The sequence below is a fragment of the Zosterops lateralis genome (genome assembly GCF_965231275.1).
Source record: "Zosterops lateralis genome assembly, chromosome: 21".
Classification (NCBI taxonomy): Eukaryota; Metazoa; Chordata; class Aves; order Passeriformes; family Zosteropidae; genus Zosterops; species Zosterops lateralis.
This window is the reverse complement of record NC_139781.1, coordinates 2,439,239-2,455,627: the sequence shown is the minus strand read 5'-3', so window position 1 is coordinate 2,455,627 and position 16,389 is coordinate 2,439,239. Positions and strand designations below refer to the sequence as shown.

At 47.4% G+C, this 16,389-nt stretch overlaps 1 protein-coding gene across 4 annotated transcripts in view; it reads right to left on the bottom strand.

The window, feature by feature from the left end:
• Positions 1–4,208: 4,208 nt before the first annotated feature.
• PAK3 (p21 (RAC1) activated kinase 3) overlaps positions 4,209–16,389 on the bottom strand; it is a 64,372-nt gene continuing 52,191 nt past the window's right edge. For 3 of the 4 annotated variants that reach the window (XM_083876452.1, XM_083876453.1, XM_083876454.1), the window contains exons 12-15: positions 16,229–16,328; positions 15,603–15,799; positions 14,307–14,444; positions 4,209–12,746 (exon numbers count right to left, since the gene is read on the bottom strand). In XM_083876452.1, coding sequence (XP_083732578.1) covers positions 12,657–12,746; positions 14,307–14,444; positions 15,603–15,799; positions 16,229–16,328 — 525 coding nt within the window. In that variant the 3' untranslated portion in view covers positions 4,209–12,656. The remainder of the gene's footprint in view (positions 12,747–14,306; positions 14,445–15,602; positions 15,800–16,228; positions 16,329–16,389) is intronic. The other variant, XR_014591504.1, reaches the window with a different exon arrangement.

Genomic DNA, 16,389 nt, shown 5'->3' with positions numbered 1-16,389 from the left:
TCCGGAGATATTTTCCACTGCTGGTGAGCACGGTGAGAGCAGAGCACGCTGCCCAGGGCCGGCGGGGCTGTGACACGGCCGGGGAGCTCCGGCGGTGCCGGGAGTTCAGTGCCCGCGGTGGCGGGTCCGGAGTCCCGGGGACACGCCCGGAGATCGCGGGGCAGCGGCGCGGAGGGAGAGCCCTGCGCCTTCCTGATCCTGCCACGCAGCGCCCATCCTTCCCTTCCTCCTCCTCCTCCTCGTCTCCCAGCACGGTGCAAATTCCACCTCGCCCGATGCTTCCCCAGAGAACGCTCAGGCTCCTGTTTCCACCTGAGCGTCCCTGCGGAGGAGCAGCTCGTCTTTCACGCAGTTACATAAGCTCAGGGTTCTCACTTCAGGGTGAATCTGTGATGCAAATGGCTTTGTTAAGAAGGTCAAAAGTAAAGGGAATGTATTAGTAATTATTAGGGAAAAAATTACCCTTCTTCCAGGCGAGGTTAACCAAGTAATTTCTGCATTTCTCCTTTTCAAATTTTTTCAGTTGTCTACTCAGAGAGGCACAGCTTGTTCTGGGGCTCTGAATGAACAGGCTGTACTCTTGATTGATGCACCAATACACGAGATGTGGGATCATCTACAATGAACTCATAAACAAACAGCTTCTGTCAGACCATTTTCACATTCCACATCACTTGCAAGGTGTCCACTGAGAGGCTGGAATAATTATCACACAACTCTCCACTTCTGGCTGCAGGCTCTGGAGATTCTCTGAATTCAGCCAGGCTGGTATTCCCTAAAAATTCCTGCTACCACCTCTTGTTTTCTCAACATAGAACAGTAGCAATGAAAACCTTACCCATGGCACAACCCTCTGATCCACCAGGAAAAGAAAAGACAAATTGTCAAGTTCTCCAAGCCTTTGTCATGGTTTGCTGCAAGAGTTGTGCTGCATGGACAGTGTGGAAAGCCAAGAGAAGCTGCAATTTGGAGGCACATCCTGTGACAGGAGCTTGAGCTAGTTCTCCAGGAAAGGGTCCTGAAAAGAGCAAACATCACTGTGAAGAGTCTTGGAAAAGACAAAGAGCTTTCCAGATGTGAAATGAAAACAGAAATAAACAATCCAAGATGTTCACATCTACTATGAATTCCCTTCCTTATATTCTCCCCTTTTTTGTGTTGCACTAGTTCTGCATCACAGCAATTCCAAACCGATCTTGCCTCAAAGACCTGGGACTTGGCAAGTTTTACACACTACAGTATCATTAGCTACACACAGTTTGCCCTTTCCCTGTTTTGCTTTGAAAGCAATGCTGGAGACACCAAGAACCTGCAAATGCAAGATTTTAGAGCACAGCACTTTTGGCTGTGGGTTATAAAGACAGGGCATGTTCTCCCACAGTATTTCACCCTCAGCAGTGACAACATACAGCAGCAACAAAGGTGATTCCCAGGACACTGTACAGGGGTCAAGACTCTGTGTCATGGCTTAACATGGCAAAGTTCACCTGCTCTGACAGACTCAGGATCCAAACTAGTTGGCTTTTCTACCTGTGTCAATGAACAGCAGGAGAACCCTTTCACTCACCTGGATGAGCCATCAGGAGGGTGTTGTTGCCTTTGCCCTGTGAATTGTAGATCATGGCTGCTATTGCACCTCTTCTGGTTGCCACATGAATTTTTTCAGCAAAACTGCAATTGCCTCTTCCAATCAGGGCTATCCACGGTGCTTTCATGACAGTGAAGTCAGTATTTTCATCACAGGGAAAAGGATCAGCAGATACTGGAATGCCCACCACCCCCTGAGCACTAAGAGGAATAACTGTCCAGCTCCTGCAGAGAACACTGTGGCAGTGAAGTGCTCATGTGTGCTGCTTCTGCCCAAAGACACCTGGGCCAGGCCCTTTATTCCTACACAGCACCACAGTCAGCCTCTCCTGCAGTCTGAATATACACACAAAACTTTCTGGCTGTGTCTCACCCAGAGAACTGTGCCAGGACTACAGGCTTGCCCAGAGTTTGCCCCTGATGCTTGGAAAATTAAATTTGCACCACATTCTCAGGGCAGTTTTTTTCCTTTACATCCTGCCCAGCACCGTCAGATCCCAGGGTGCTCAGTGCCAGCACAGTCTTTATTCTGTGCAAGAACTAGAAAATTCTCATCCAGAAGGAAAGCACCACATGCTCCAAAAGGCAAAGAAAGAAGCTGCAGGGCACTGTCTGTCCTCGTGTGCGCAGTGAACAGGCTGCAAGAGCAGCGTGGCTGCTGAATTCAAGTTAGCAGTCACAAGTGGGGAAGTTCAACCACAGCCACCTCTTCCTCTTCCAGCCCTCTGTGGAAAAAACTGCGCTTTGCTTTCGAGGCTGAGATGCAGAGAACACGATGGTGGATGCAGCGGAGAATCAGTGGGAATCAGGTTACAGGGAGGACGGAAGGTCAGCGAATGGTCTCTGTCCTGGCACATCTCTCAGCCTGAACTGGAAACGCCTCGCTGTAATGATGGACTCTGCCAGCTCGAGAGAGTGTGAGGATGCTCTGTATAGAGTTGAGAGGGAAAGTGTGGATCACCAGGGTGCTTTGCCTAGTTCACAGACTCTAAAGGGACTACAAAAGCCAGCACTGCCCTCTTGTTCCAGGACTATTTCTTTGGGCACAGCTGCTGGATGCTTTGAAGTGGGGTTGGGATCTGCAGGAGTGAGAGGGTCAGAAGGTACACACAGCTTGGCAGAAAGTGCATTTCTCCAGGGAGTTTGATGAGTTCAGTGGGTGTGTGTTACACGCTGAGACGCTGATCACACAGGAAAGCTTCTAAAGAAAGAGGCTGTGCCAGAAATGCCTTTTCTTTTGCAGCCTATAAACTGCAATGCCAACAATGAAACTATTCATCTTTCTTCGCTGCTGGATGCAGGATAACCTTGTGTCAGTCTCCAAGAGCCAGAATCCGCAGCTCCTGCACGAACTGCCCCCACACGAACGGGACCGGGCCAGAAAAGCGCTTGGCTTTTTCCTGGGCACTGTCAGCGCTCACCAGAACAACCACACGAGAGCGCTGCCGACTCGCCAAAGAACAAACTGCCACAGCTGGAAACCACTCCCAGGGCAGGGCAGAGTTAGAAACGCCCCTGCTCTCCAATCAACCGTGTCAGAACGAGATTTCCCCAGTCCTCCCCTTCCAAGGCACAAGTCTTGCCCTCCTGCCCCTGCTGGTCTCACCTGCTGTCCTGCACTTGCTGCCCACCAACCGTTCCCAGCCGCCCTACAGGGACAGAAGGGTCTGTCTGTGCCAGAGGTTCCTGCATGTCTCTGTGCCCATGGACAGAAGGGCCTGTGTGTGCCAGGGGCTCTGGGATGTCTCTATGTCCATGGACAGAAGGGTCTGTGTGTGCCAGGGGCTCTGGGATGTCTCTATGTCCATGGACAGAAGGGCCTGTGTGTGCCAGGGGCTCTGGGATGTCTCTATGTCCATGGACAGAAGGGCCTGTGTGTGCCAGGGGCTCTGGGATGTCTCTATGTCCATGGACAGAAGGGCCTGTGTGTGCCAGGGGCTCTGGGATGGGATGTCTCTATCCATGGGCAGAAAAGTCTGTCTGTACAAGGGTTTCCATGCTGCCATTGTACCCATGGGTATATAACGAACATGAAGAGTGGAAGTGTCAGTCAGGTTTCTTGCACACTCCTTCCCTTCTGTACAAAACACATCCAAGCACACCCCATGTACAGATATATTAAATGGATAGGGATGGATAAAGCTCTGACTTTGGTATTGCTCACCTTGTAAGCCGGTGGCCAGGGGATTTTTTTCCCAGCTCAGTGTGAGTAGGTGTCCAAGAGCTGAAGGGAGCAGCATTCAGAAGCAGTTTCAGGATTTCTGGGCAGGAAATGGAGCTGACAACCATCCGTGTAACTCGCCCTATTCATCAGAATGGGCTGCTGGTTCTTCAGGAATATGGTGCAATGGAGACACAAGGCTTGGAAAAATCCTAGCTCTCTGTGGATTTGTGCAAAGGGGGAGCAGCAGAAACACTTTGTGTCTGCTTTGGGGGACACAAGGTCCAAGGAGCTGCAGTGGCAGAGGGTGACCTGGCCTGGTGGCAGATCAACTCCTGTGTCATGACATCCCAGAGTGGCACAGGACAAAGCTCCAAGCACCCCCAACCCCACTGATGAAGATTTTCTGATGCTGCACATTCTACAGGAAAAGCTGCTGTCACACAATCCACTGGAATTTATAACTTTTATTTGCAATACTTTAGGTCCAAGTTTCAAACTGCAATATTTTTACACTCAAGACACAGTCATGCACAATCCATATTTCAATTTCCTATTGCTTCAACCACAATTTAAAATAACTTAATATTGGAAACAAAACCCAAAATCTTTAAAAAAAGGATGCTGAGGTCAATAAGATGGATCCATGCCATCAGCACATTTACAAAGTAAATAACTTAGTTCTCTTTTTAAAAAGATCAGTTACCTCTTAATCCAAAGTTACAGAAGATTTTTCACTACACATTTGTTTTTTTTTCTCTTTCGTATTTTTTTGTTTTTTGTTTTTTCTTTTTTTTTTAAACAGATAACACATCCTAAAAAAGGAATGTACAGCAAAATGAGATACATTTCTGATAAACAATGAAAATGTAGGCTCCTCCTCTGTTTACTTTTGTCTGGATACCCTGAAGAAAAAAAAATCTAGCAGATACCAGCATAGGTGTAAACTGGTTGCTTTGGACTAAACTGGAGTTCAGCACTGGTGACATCCTGATCCAGTCAAGAGTTGCAGAATTGTTTTGCAGATCTCGAACCAAGTGTTTGCAGGCACAGCACCTGCAGTGCTGACACAGCAGTGCACAAGAATAACTCAAGTAATTCCCTCACAGAATTTGGGCTCTGCCCAAGAAGGAGGTGCTCCAGTCCTTTGCTCCTGGTGTCCCGTGTGGAGCAGCTCCTTCCCGCTGGCTTCTGGCCCTGCAGGGCTGAGGCTTCTCCCCTTGCTGTGCTACAGATGGATTCAGCAGCATTGATTAACATGGGGATACACAGAGGGACCAAAAGCATTTGCCTTTGTACAGCTAAGCTCAAAAATCTCAAGAGACAAGGACAGAAGAGACTCAGGCTGCCTGTTTGCTTTGCTGAACAAGGGGCAGCTCCCTCCCAGCCAGGCAGCCCAGGGACCCCTCCAGCCCTGGGCTTGGGGCACTGGCAGCACCTGCTGCTCCAGCCACCACTTCAGCTGTCAGTGAAAGCAACAACCAAATTCTCACTGACTCCAGAGGGAGCAGCAGCAGTGCTTGAATTTGATCCCTAAGCCTGGGGCAGGGCTGGACACGCACACAGTGTGCAACAGCAAATGGACTTTTCTAAACCATGTCCTGCCACTGTTCCCTCCCTTTTGCAGTGGTGTCACACCAGGCTGAGGCATTTGGGAGCCCTCAATGAACTGACTTCAGATGGGAGCCCTGGGCTCCTGGTGGTTTTGCAAGGAATGGAGGTGGGGATTCCCTCCCCATGGAAAAGGCTGCTGTGACCAGGCAGCTCCAAGGACAGAGAAAGGAGGGTCTCAACCAGTTTATCTGTGCCAGTTCCACAGTCTTGAGTAGCAGCCACTGAGCACAGAGGGAGCAAAGGGCACAGAAAGGGACAAAACCAGTCAAGTGCAGAGACTGGGAAGAGCACGACCTGGGAGAAGTAACATGCTGCTTCATTTCACTCTCTAGGAAAGCTCTTTCCTGTTTCAAACCCCTGAGAGGCATGAAGGGCAGAGAGGAGTTACACATAAGGAACACTCATGTTTCACTCATTGTCCTCTCAGTGTTCTAGAAGAAATTGGATGAAATACATTCTTCTCTCCGAGTTGTCTTGTTTAGCATGAGCAGCTCAACACAAGGAGCTAAAGTAGCTGAAGCCTTAGGCCATAAGAGCTGACCAAGAGGAAACTTTTTGATCCAACTGAAGTTGCTAACACAGACCTAGGTGAATCCAGCAGATGGAATCACAGAACTGTAGAATACTTTATATTGGAAAACACCTCTGGATACCAGGGTCGGACCCTGTTCTAGTGGCTGGCATCCATAAAGCTGTAACATCAGCGAGTTGTGATTCAACGGTGTGTGTGCACGTGTCTGACAGCTCTTCTGACTTGCTTTCCTGGCTACAAACCCAGGCCATGGTGCCCAATCATGCATCTTTTGGCTCTGCGCCTAAGCTGGGCAAGGCAGGTGTTGCTCTTAAGCCTCCAGCAGCTGCAAACACGATGCCAACAAACAGAGCAGAAGGCACCTTACACACAGGAGCTAAAGCTGATTGTGTGGTCTGCTTGAAAACTGTGCAGGACAAAGCCACTTTGATCACAGGCTATTAAATCAATTAGCAGTTTTCAATATTATCAATTTAACTAATGATATTGCCCTCAGTCAAGGTCAGATTCTCACAGTGCTTGCCTGGGGGAATTGTTGAGCAGCAAGAACCAGGTCTTGTTCAAAGTCTGCAGGCTTGTGCCCACGTGGCAGCCCAAAGGGCACCCACAGAGCATGTAGGCATCCCTCCTCTTAATATAAGACCATTTTTTCCTTTGAGATAACTCTTGTAACCAAAGGTACAGGCAACTGGTGGTAGGCTCAAGCCAGGGATGGTTTGCAGGCACGATGCACACTGAGGATTATGGCAATCAGCTCTAAACTGCCTCCAAAGAGAGATGGGTAAGTGAGATTCTGCAAGTTTCAGTGAGCAAAATAAAATTACCGTGTCGGCTCACAGACAGACAGAAGCAAATAGAAGTTTTAGAGTTCCCTGAAGTGCAAATCACTCTCAAAAAAAGTTTGGATGGTTTCTCTTGAAAGACAAAGGTTAACCTTTGTCTGCTTCCTGAAAATTTGGGATAAAATTGGAGAAATTTACCTGGTATGAGGAGAGGGAAAAAAAAGGAGATAAACACTTATATTTATAGGTCTTCATCAACCCATCATTAAGTTGCTGCACATCTGGGCACGAATGAAGGCTCCAAGAGGAAACAGGAACACCAGGAAGGTGTATGGACCACTGACTTGGTAGCCCTCAGCACGGCAATTCTGGCACTAGAGTGCATGTCCTGGGTGCCAAGCAAAGAAACACTGGCTCCTGCCTTTATTGGGAGATGTCACAGGGCTCTCTCTGGCTGTTTGCTCACTGGATTTGCTCAGGATAGACTAAGAAATACCAATATTTACATGCTCAGTGTGAGGAATAGTCAGTAGCCACACCAAGGATTATATACTGGAAATTACTGCTGTATGGACAATAGAAAACAGTGATATTTCCTACAACTAGAGGACAGGAGACAGGTACTTCCCTTCTTGTGGTGACTGGAATGTGCTTAATTTTTGGTGGCAGGACATAGGGAAGGACTGACTCAAAGATGTGCCAAAGTGCAGCCACTGGCCTCAAAGAAACTCAGCACAAACCCTTGAGTTCTTCTGTGTGTAGTGGAACAGTACATCAAACTGTTCAGTAGCCAAAGATGGAGCAGCCAACCAGTAGCCAAAGATGAAGAATAAATACACATATATTTACAAAAGCACTGGACACAAGAAGTGAGAATGCAACCCCGGCCCAAGTTTGGGATCCAACCCTGAGAGCACTGTAAGACCCACCCCATGCAGGTTCCCAGGAATGCACACAGGAGCTGTATGGAATTTTACATAGGTATGGTTATCTTTTTTTTTCTTTTTTTTCTTAAATAAATAAACTTTTCTGTGCTTCTCAAACTTCCCTGACTTTACTGCTACCATGCTTATGTCCCAAAACACATTTAAACCACAGGGAGCTATGGGCTCATTTTCACATGTCTTCATTGCAGGGATGGGAATCAGAGTCAAGTTCCTAGATAGGGTATTTCATTGTTTAATTTAAAAATGAAGACAATTAACCAATCTTTTAAAACCTTGGAATAAAAGTGTCTGTAACTTTTAGCTTTCATTTTTGCAACAGAAACAGACCATTTCTAATACTTCAAGAAGATACACAACTAATTGTGTGATCTGATAGCAGCCAGAAAACCCAAGATAGCTCCAGAGATTTTACACTATTTGTCTCTTCCCTTTCTGCAAGGCCAGTGTCAATCCTCATATACTCTGTGAGCCTGTAAATAATGTACAAGACTGGACTCCCTCAGGACTGGATTTTTGTGGGTTTTGTGTCATTGGGTTTTTAAAAAAATCCTTGTGTCTTTTCTACATTTAATATCCAGGCTGGGAGGACACAAACACAGCTGCCATCTTTCAGTATCAATGAGTGTGAATCAGCACCAGAGACTGTCCCAAGCACGGAGCCACAGGGACACTGGAATAACATTCCCTGCATGTCACACAGTCTCAGCTGGGCAAGTACAGTCCCTGCCGGAAACAGCCACTGGCAGATTATTTCTGCTGCATCTTGTCTGCCTCCCAGGAACTGGCTTTAAAGGAAAAATCTCTAGATTTGTTGATGCAAAGGAAAAGGAATATAATATTTAATAAAATAAAAAGTAAGGCCTCTTAGGACAGCGGCTGTCTTTAAAAAGTCAGTGCGAACAATATTCTGTATGCTGAGGCATACACTGATTAGAAAAAAAAGCTACCATTTGATTTCCTTATTTCTCATACCTGCTGTCTTCTGGAAAGTTTTTGGTTGGTTGGTTGGGTTTTTTTTAATAGAGATGCTGAAATACTTATAGGTAAAGGAAATAAATAGGAAAAGCCCCCCTTACCCAATCAAATGGAGTAGCTTGTCAACAGAAGTATTTAGACTGTATGTCCAGCAAACATGTGCCATTACAAAGTGTTTTCCTTTTAAAGGATGGCTATCTGTTCTTTTGTGGATAGGAAAAAATAAAAGATATACTGGAAACAGAAACTGTCACTCATTTCTTCACTTCTTACAGGAATACAAACATGTTTCATCCTGATGAATGCTTTACACATTGAGGGCAGCCCATCTCCAGCCCAAATTACCCTTTTGCAATGAAGCTTCTCCTACAGACACAGATCTTGAGCTGACAGACAAAAATGGGACTTCACAAGAGAAACAAAGTCTTCTAAACAGAACAGAATTGTTCAGGTTGGAAAAGACTTCTGAGCTCATTGAGTCCAACCACCAACCCAGCACTGCCAAGTCCACCACTAAACCTGTCCCCAAGTGCCCCATCTACAGATCTGTTAAATCCCTCCAGAGGTGGTGACTCAACTACTGTCCTGCACAGCTTTTCCAATGCTTGACCATCCTTTGGTGAAGAGATTTTTCCTATATCCAATCTAAACCTCCCCTGGCACAACTTGCAGCCATTTCTTCTCTTCCCATTGTTTGTTATTTGGGAGAAGAGACCAATCCCCCATTGCCCCAACCTCTTTTCAGGTAGTTGTGTACTGCTGGCTCATGTTCAGCTGCTCTCAACCAGCACTCCCAGCTCTTTTCCCACCAGGCATTTTCCAGCCACTCTTTCCCAAGCCTGCAGGGGGTTGCTGTGACCCAAGGGCAGGATCTGACACTTTGCCTCATCCAACTGGCCTTGGACCAGCAATCCAGCCTGTCCAGATCCCTCTGCAGAGCCTCCCTGTCCTCCAGCAATCAACACTCCAGCCCAGCTTGGTGTTACCTGAGGGTGCCCTCGATCCCCTTGTCCAGATCACTGATAGATATTGAACACAACTGGCCCCAGCAGCCAGCCCTGGTGCACCACTGGTGACAGCCCCAGCTGGATGTGACTCCATTCCCTGCAGACTCTGGGCCCAGCCATCCAGACAGTTTTTTACCCAGAGAACAGTGTACTCGTCCAAGCCATGAGCAGCAGGAGAAAGCTGTGGGAAACACTGACACAGGTTTTACTGAATTCCAGGTAGACACAGCCACAGTCCTTCCCCTCATGCCCTAGGCAGGTCATGCTGTTGTAAAAGGAGAACAGGCTGGTCAGGCAGCACCTGTCCACCACAAACCCACCCTAGCTGGGCCTGATCCCATGGTGGATCTTATGTGCCCTGTGATGGCACTCCAGATGATCTCCAGATGATCCATGACTTTTCCCAGCACTGAGGTAGGTCAGGATGACAGACCTGTAGTTCCCAAGATCCTCCTTCCAGGTCTTTGTGTAGATCAGTGTCACATTCACCACAGTCCAATCACCTGGGATGTCCTCCTTAGCCAGGATTGCTGATAAATGATGGAAAGGGGCTCAGTGAGCTTGGATAGTCCTGTCCCATTCACCTCCTGCTGCAGCTCTGGCCCAAAGCAGATGAGTTCCCCTCCCTGGGCATGTCCCACAGCTGTACTTGTGCTGCTGCCACCAGGACTGGCCGAGGAGCAGGGCACAGCTGCAGCTGACAGGCATCACAACCCCACCAGAGCCCTGTCTGGGCCACTGCATGGGCTGTGGTGGTGAGACCATGGTGCAGAGCTTAGAGAAGCCACGACTTTCTATTGGGGTGGACACCACTGCTCCCTGGTTGAACTGGCAGGGCTTCAGCACCTTCCTGCACACCCTTCTGCACATTCTGCTGTGCTATAACCTGTCTGCCTGTCCTGGCTGCTCCCACTTCCCAGGGGCTTCTTTTATGGGGGGAAAGCTTGGCAGCCACTGCTGCAGGTCCTGTCAAGCACTGTCACTCCAGCTGTGGGCTCCTGGCAGCTCCCTCAGCTCCTCCCAACGTTCCTCAGTTCAGGAAACCAGAGCTGCTCACCTCGGCGCGTTACTTGGTCATCTGAGAAATCACACCTGTTGTGCTCCCCAGGAAATGAAGGAAAGTGAATTTCTACTTAGCTGTGGTAGCTCAGGGAGGGTTCCTCTGCCTGTTGCCTCTGTGATGGCCAGTGTGAGCGAGGGTAGCAGCAGTAAGGACACTTGCCATATACAGACTGCAACTAAACAGGATGCCAAAGACACACATGCTCCTGGCCTGATTCAACAACAGCCCAAGCATCCTTCATTACTGCTGGCCAGACATGAAGGCAGTGAATGCCTTAAAGGCTACTTAACCCTTTGCAGGACCAGGCCAACATGAAGATCTATAGCAGAAAGCTGTTTCACTGTGAGGGTTTTTTTGCTCACTGGGTGCATGTTGCTTCAGTTGCTGTTTTGAAGGTCTTGCATGAGTTGTACTCCTAAAATACAGCAACAAATACGCCATGCAAATGCTTTTACTGAGTGAAGCCACACTGTGTCTTTCAGAAATGAATAAACAGAACACAAATTGCATACTGAAAGTATTCTGCTCCCTTCCAAATCCGCTGACTTGTCAAGCACAATCCTCAGGCACATCCCCAATTCCCTCTCTTGCAGCAACTCAAGAGCTTCATTGCGCAGTGCCTGCCATAGGGAGGACAGCAGAAAGCAGGCTGGCCTGGTGCCTCCAAGTAATTCTGCAATCCACTCTGCATTGTTCTTACTCAGTGCACAACTCCAGGTTTTAAGGCGCTTTCTTGCAGAGCTGGCTGCTGCACTGGCTGATCTGAACTGTGCAGGTTGTTCCCTGCATCAAGCCTTGGTTCCCAGGGCAGAACTCCTGTGTCTAAAGGATGCTCACCTGTGCAGGAGCCTGCAGAGCAGCCTAGTCCTCTCCCCCTCTGCTGAGAATTCCACAGACACTACAAACCTTTCCCAGGAGCTGGGAGAAGAACAGGCACCCTCAGAAGCAGCACCATGGCTCTGCTCTGTTTGCCCTTCTCTACTCCTGCAGAGGCTCAGGATGGCCAATCCCACCAGGCTGGGCATTTCTCAGCATGGCCACGATTTCCCTGGAGAACAGTCCTCACCTACTTTGGCTCTGAGATGGGAGGAATAGTCCTGTCCCAGGAAGAGGTACCCACAGGCAGGCTGCTGCCACTTGTCACTATCAGTGCCTCCTTCCAGCCTGGCTCTGCTGATGCTCAGGCTGCTCTGGGCTCTGCTGGGCTCAGCTCTGGGCATGGCTGAGGCCACAGGCCACTCTCCCCTCACATTGCTCTGACAGCTTTGCATCAGACAAACCTGTTCTGAGCACACCGACTGATCTTTCTTCTGTTTCAGCTGAGTAAGACTCTCACCCGGGCAGGGATTGCAGGTAGGGGTACAAATCCAATTGGCAAGAACCAAACCACTCCACAGTCCCAGCTGAATGCCTGGATCTCCACAGGATGTTTTGTCTGTCCCACTCTTCCTTTTTGGTTGGAAATGCAATTGCACTTTCTTCCTTGTGTAGAAGTAGCACAACTGGGCAAAAACTGGCAAGTGGGCTGTATTCAAAAGGCAGTCTAGAGTTGATGAATGAAGAATTGCCCTTCTCCAATTCCAAACCATACCAAAAACCCCATAAACACGACTTTACATCGTTAAGAAAGAACTGACAATTTAAAAGTGAATGTACAGCTTATTCACAGGGTGAGAAGGAAGGGAATCTTCCAACTGAATTTGCTTTACCTTGGAAATGATTGAGGCAGCAAAGCATTTTCTGTCATTACCTCTCTGTCCTTAGCCCCGATTCATCTTAAAAATAAATTAAGGAGCCAGAAAGCAGGAAGAAGACAAATGATAATTTTTTTTTACTCCTTGAGGAACTGGGGTGGTCCTACCACCATGACTGTGACCGTTGGTTTGTTCATCCATCCATCTGTCCCGCAGCATGAGAGTTGAGGTTTTACAGAGTTTGTGTTCTCAGTCCTGCTCTGAGCTGGCAGGGCAGAAAGCCGACCTGCAGTGCTAGCGGCTGCTGTTCTTAATTGCTTCCTTTGCTGCAATGATCAGAGGAGTCAGGCTGGAGAGAGGCTTGGCTAATTTTAAAAATGGATGCTGCCCAAAGGAGAAAGAAAAAAAAACAACAAACAAGAAAGGTACTGTTACTTTCCAAACTCAGCTCCTCACTGGCTCAACCAGGATTCCACTTGTTACCAGAAATATTCAGAAATAGGACTGAGGGGACCTGCACTTCCACCTTCATGTCCAGGACATTGTTATCACAGGCAAACATGGCCCACACACCTATCAATCCATTTTTCCAAGTGTCTTTAGCTTGCTGGGGTTTTTGCCCTGCCAGTGCTCTAGGAATGCTGCTTACTGCCCCCGAGCTTTGTTCCCTTCAGGAAACTCAAAAGACTCACTTAGGTTCCTCCTTTCTAAAGACACAAACTGTGTTAATTGTCAAAAAATATGGGTTAAGTCATTCCTTAGGAAATACCAATACCTCTAAGAAATGTTTAACCCAGTAGGATTTAGGCTCATGTGTTTTCTCAAGACCTGTACTGAGGTTTTCAGCAGCAAGTCAAGAGCAGGGAGACAAGTGGCAGAGTGCTGATGGACTCAGCCCTGGCTTGCAGGGAGAGCAGTGTCCACTTTTCCATCCTGGCCCTCCTGTGCTGGCTGGCACCTTCTTTCCCAGCAGGGACAGCCAAGTGGCACATTCTGCAGCTCCCACTCTGCCACAAAACCTGGCAGCAAACCTCAAGCAGCTTGACTGTGCCAAGAAGCAAACAGGGCTGGGACAAGTCCTGTTCAGCTGTGTCTGTTTGGGTGGCAGAAACCTCGAAAAATGGGGCTTAGTGGCAGAAACTTCTAAGAGAGGAGCAGGAGGGACAAGCTGAGGCCATCTCTGAGTCTCACAGTGAACTCCCCACAGCCTCATCTTTGACAGCTTGTCTGGGACTGCTTTTACTGGGTTCCTCCCCCACTAACACCATTTCAGGCCTCTATACCTGGTATCAGTCTACTTCAGTTCTTTTGTCAAGAGCTAAAACTGAATTTACTCTCAAAAGCACAAAACAGGGCCACAAAAATGACCTGGACATGGAGCATCTCTCCTCTGAGGAAAGGCTCAGAGAGCTGGGCTTGCTCAGACTGGAGAAGGACAGGCCCTGGGGACACCTCACTTTTCAACTCCTCAACACTTCAAGGGAGCTTGTAAGAAAGTTGGGGACACATTTTTTAGCAGGGCCTGTTGCAACAGATCAAGAGGGACTGGTTTTCGACCCAAAGAGGATCAATTTAGATTTGATCCAGTTAAGAAATTGTTTACAATTTCTTGTAAAATTGACAGTGGTGAAACACTGGGACAGGTTACCCAGGGCTGTTGTAGGTGGAAATCCATCCCTGGAAACACTCAAGATCAGGTCAGATGGGGCTCTGAGTGACATGACCTAGTTTAAGAGATCCCAGCTCAGTCAGACTAGATGACCTTTAAAGGTCTCTTCCAACCCAAACCATTCTAGGATTGTACTTAGCTTTTTTTTGAGAGCACCAAGAATGGAGATTAATATGTTGGGGCGGGGGGGGGGGGGGGGGGGGGGGATGGGGTGGCACCTGATGCCTTTATTTGATGAGGAAACTGATCCCTTGGACATCTGTTTCACACCTTACCTGCAGCAGTTCCTTGGCAGAGCCTCTCCTGTCCACATCCATCTCCAGGCAGCAGTTCAGAAAGTCTCGGAACACGGCCGAGAGTCGCTCTGGGTTCTGCAGCTCGGGTGTCCCATTTGTAGCAATCAGATACAGGGCCTGCAGACAAAGGGAACAGACAACTGCTTCATTCATACCCAGAAATAGTCACATACACCCTGGTTTTAAGCTCCAATCTACGCTGGACAGTTTCTTCCCTGGAATAGGACTGGAGATGACTTTCATATATCAACAACAACAAAAAAAAAACAACAAAAACCCCCAAAACCCCTGATGCAGTCACAGCTATTTTAACATCAAAATGATCTTGCCTTGACAGCTGATTTCACTGGCTGACTTAATAGGAACTACACCAGCACATTTTACTTCTCCGAGTATTGACACAGCTTTACAGGCCATTTTTAAGAGTCTAAAGGGTCTAAATATATTATTTCAAAGGATTATTACATAAAAGGCATCTATGCAGTGCTCACTGGTCCCTGAAGTATGGCTTCCATAAAACTAAATTCATCAAGTTTTTGCTCTGTTCTTGATAAAAAAATGGTGACCAGATTTAAAAACCAAAAGAAATCCATCAGCTTATTCCTTGGAAAAAAACCCCAGAAATATTTGGAGTCCCATGTTCAACAGACATGTCAAGTTGCATGCACAAATATGCTATGATGAAAAGGCATAACTGGGCAGACAGGACCCACCTTCAACTATCTTTCAGCAGTCTCTAAATTCCAAATCAGCTTCACTTATAGGGTAAAACTTTTAATAGTCTCATCAGAAAAAGGAGTAATTCCATCCCTGTGGTAACCCTCCACTAATTTTAATACTCAAGTAAATGCATTAATGATATCCCCATCCCAGAAACTGCCAGGCTGGAAAAAGGAAGTTTTGGCAGCTGGAATGCAGAAGGCTTGGTGACATGAGGAAAGTGGCTTGGGCTATAAAAGAAATATATTTACTGTGTATTACAAGCAATCCAACAACTAGTGTGCATCATCAGCTAAAAAATTTTTGCTGCAAAAAGCAGTCCTGCTTTATAAGCTCTTCTGTTTGGAGGCAGCTGAGACCTCTTACACAGATCTCAAGAATATCTGACTGTGAATTTGGTCAGACATAGGAAATTCAGCTGATGTCCTGTAGGAACAGTTTTAGAAGTGGGCCTTTGTAGAACTAGTTCAAGCTGATGTGAATGGGATTTCATCTCATTGAAGGAAAAACACAACACAGATTAGAAAGACAGCAATATCTGATATTTCACCTTACCCTGAGAGGATTTTCATTAAGGTAAGGAGGTTCTCCTTCCACCATTTCTATTGCCATGATCCCAAGTGACCAGATGTCCACTTTAGGGCCATATGCTTTTCTTGTCACAACTTCTGGTGCCATCCAGTAAGGAGTCCCCACCATTGTGCTCCGTTTACTCTGCTCAGGGGTGATCTGAGCACAGAAGCCAAAATCAGCTGAGGAGAAAAACAAATACTGTTAAAGCCATGAATTACAAAATCAAGCAAAAGGAACCCCCACTTTAAGTCTGAGAATGCACTGTGGAATCTAGCTGGAAAAGTAGCCATGCTGTGATTCCTCAGGGCTGTAGCCAAGGTAATATGGAATTGGCCACTTAGAGAAACGCTCAAGTTTCATTCACTGGCTTTTACTGAGTCACTTGAAGCTTTAGACTGTAACTCTCTCCACTCTGGAAGGGTCATACACAAAGCAAAGCCACTCTTGGCACCTTGTTTCTCTCTAGACCTCTCTACACACTGCAGCTGTGCCCTCAGAGCAGGGGTCCAGGCACTCCCACCAGCACCACTTCTGGACAACTGGCCAGCACTCAAAGGCAATCCCACACCCCACATCCAGGAATGCTGCACTTGACCAAAAATACCTACTCAATTTGACAGATCCATCCATTCCCAGAAGAATATTGTCACTTTTAATGTCTCTGTGGATCACTTGGTTGGAATGAAGGAAATCCAGGGCTTGCAGGCACTGATAAGAGAAAAAAGAAATGTAAGGGTAAAAATTCATTACATGATTTCATCACATGAGA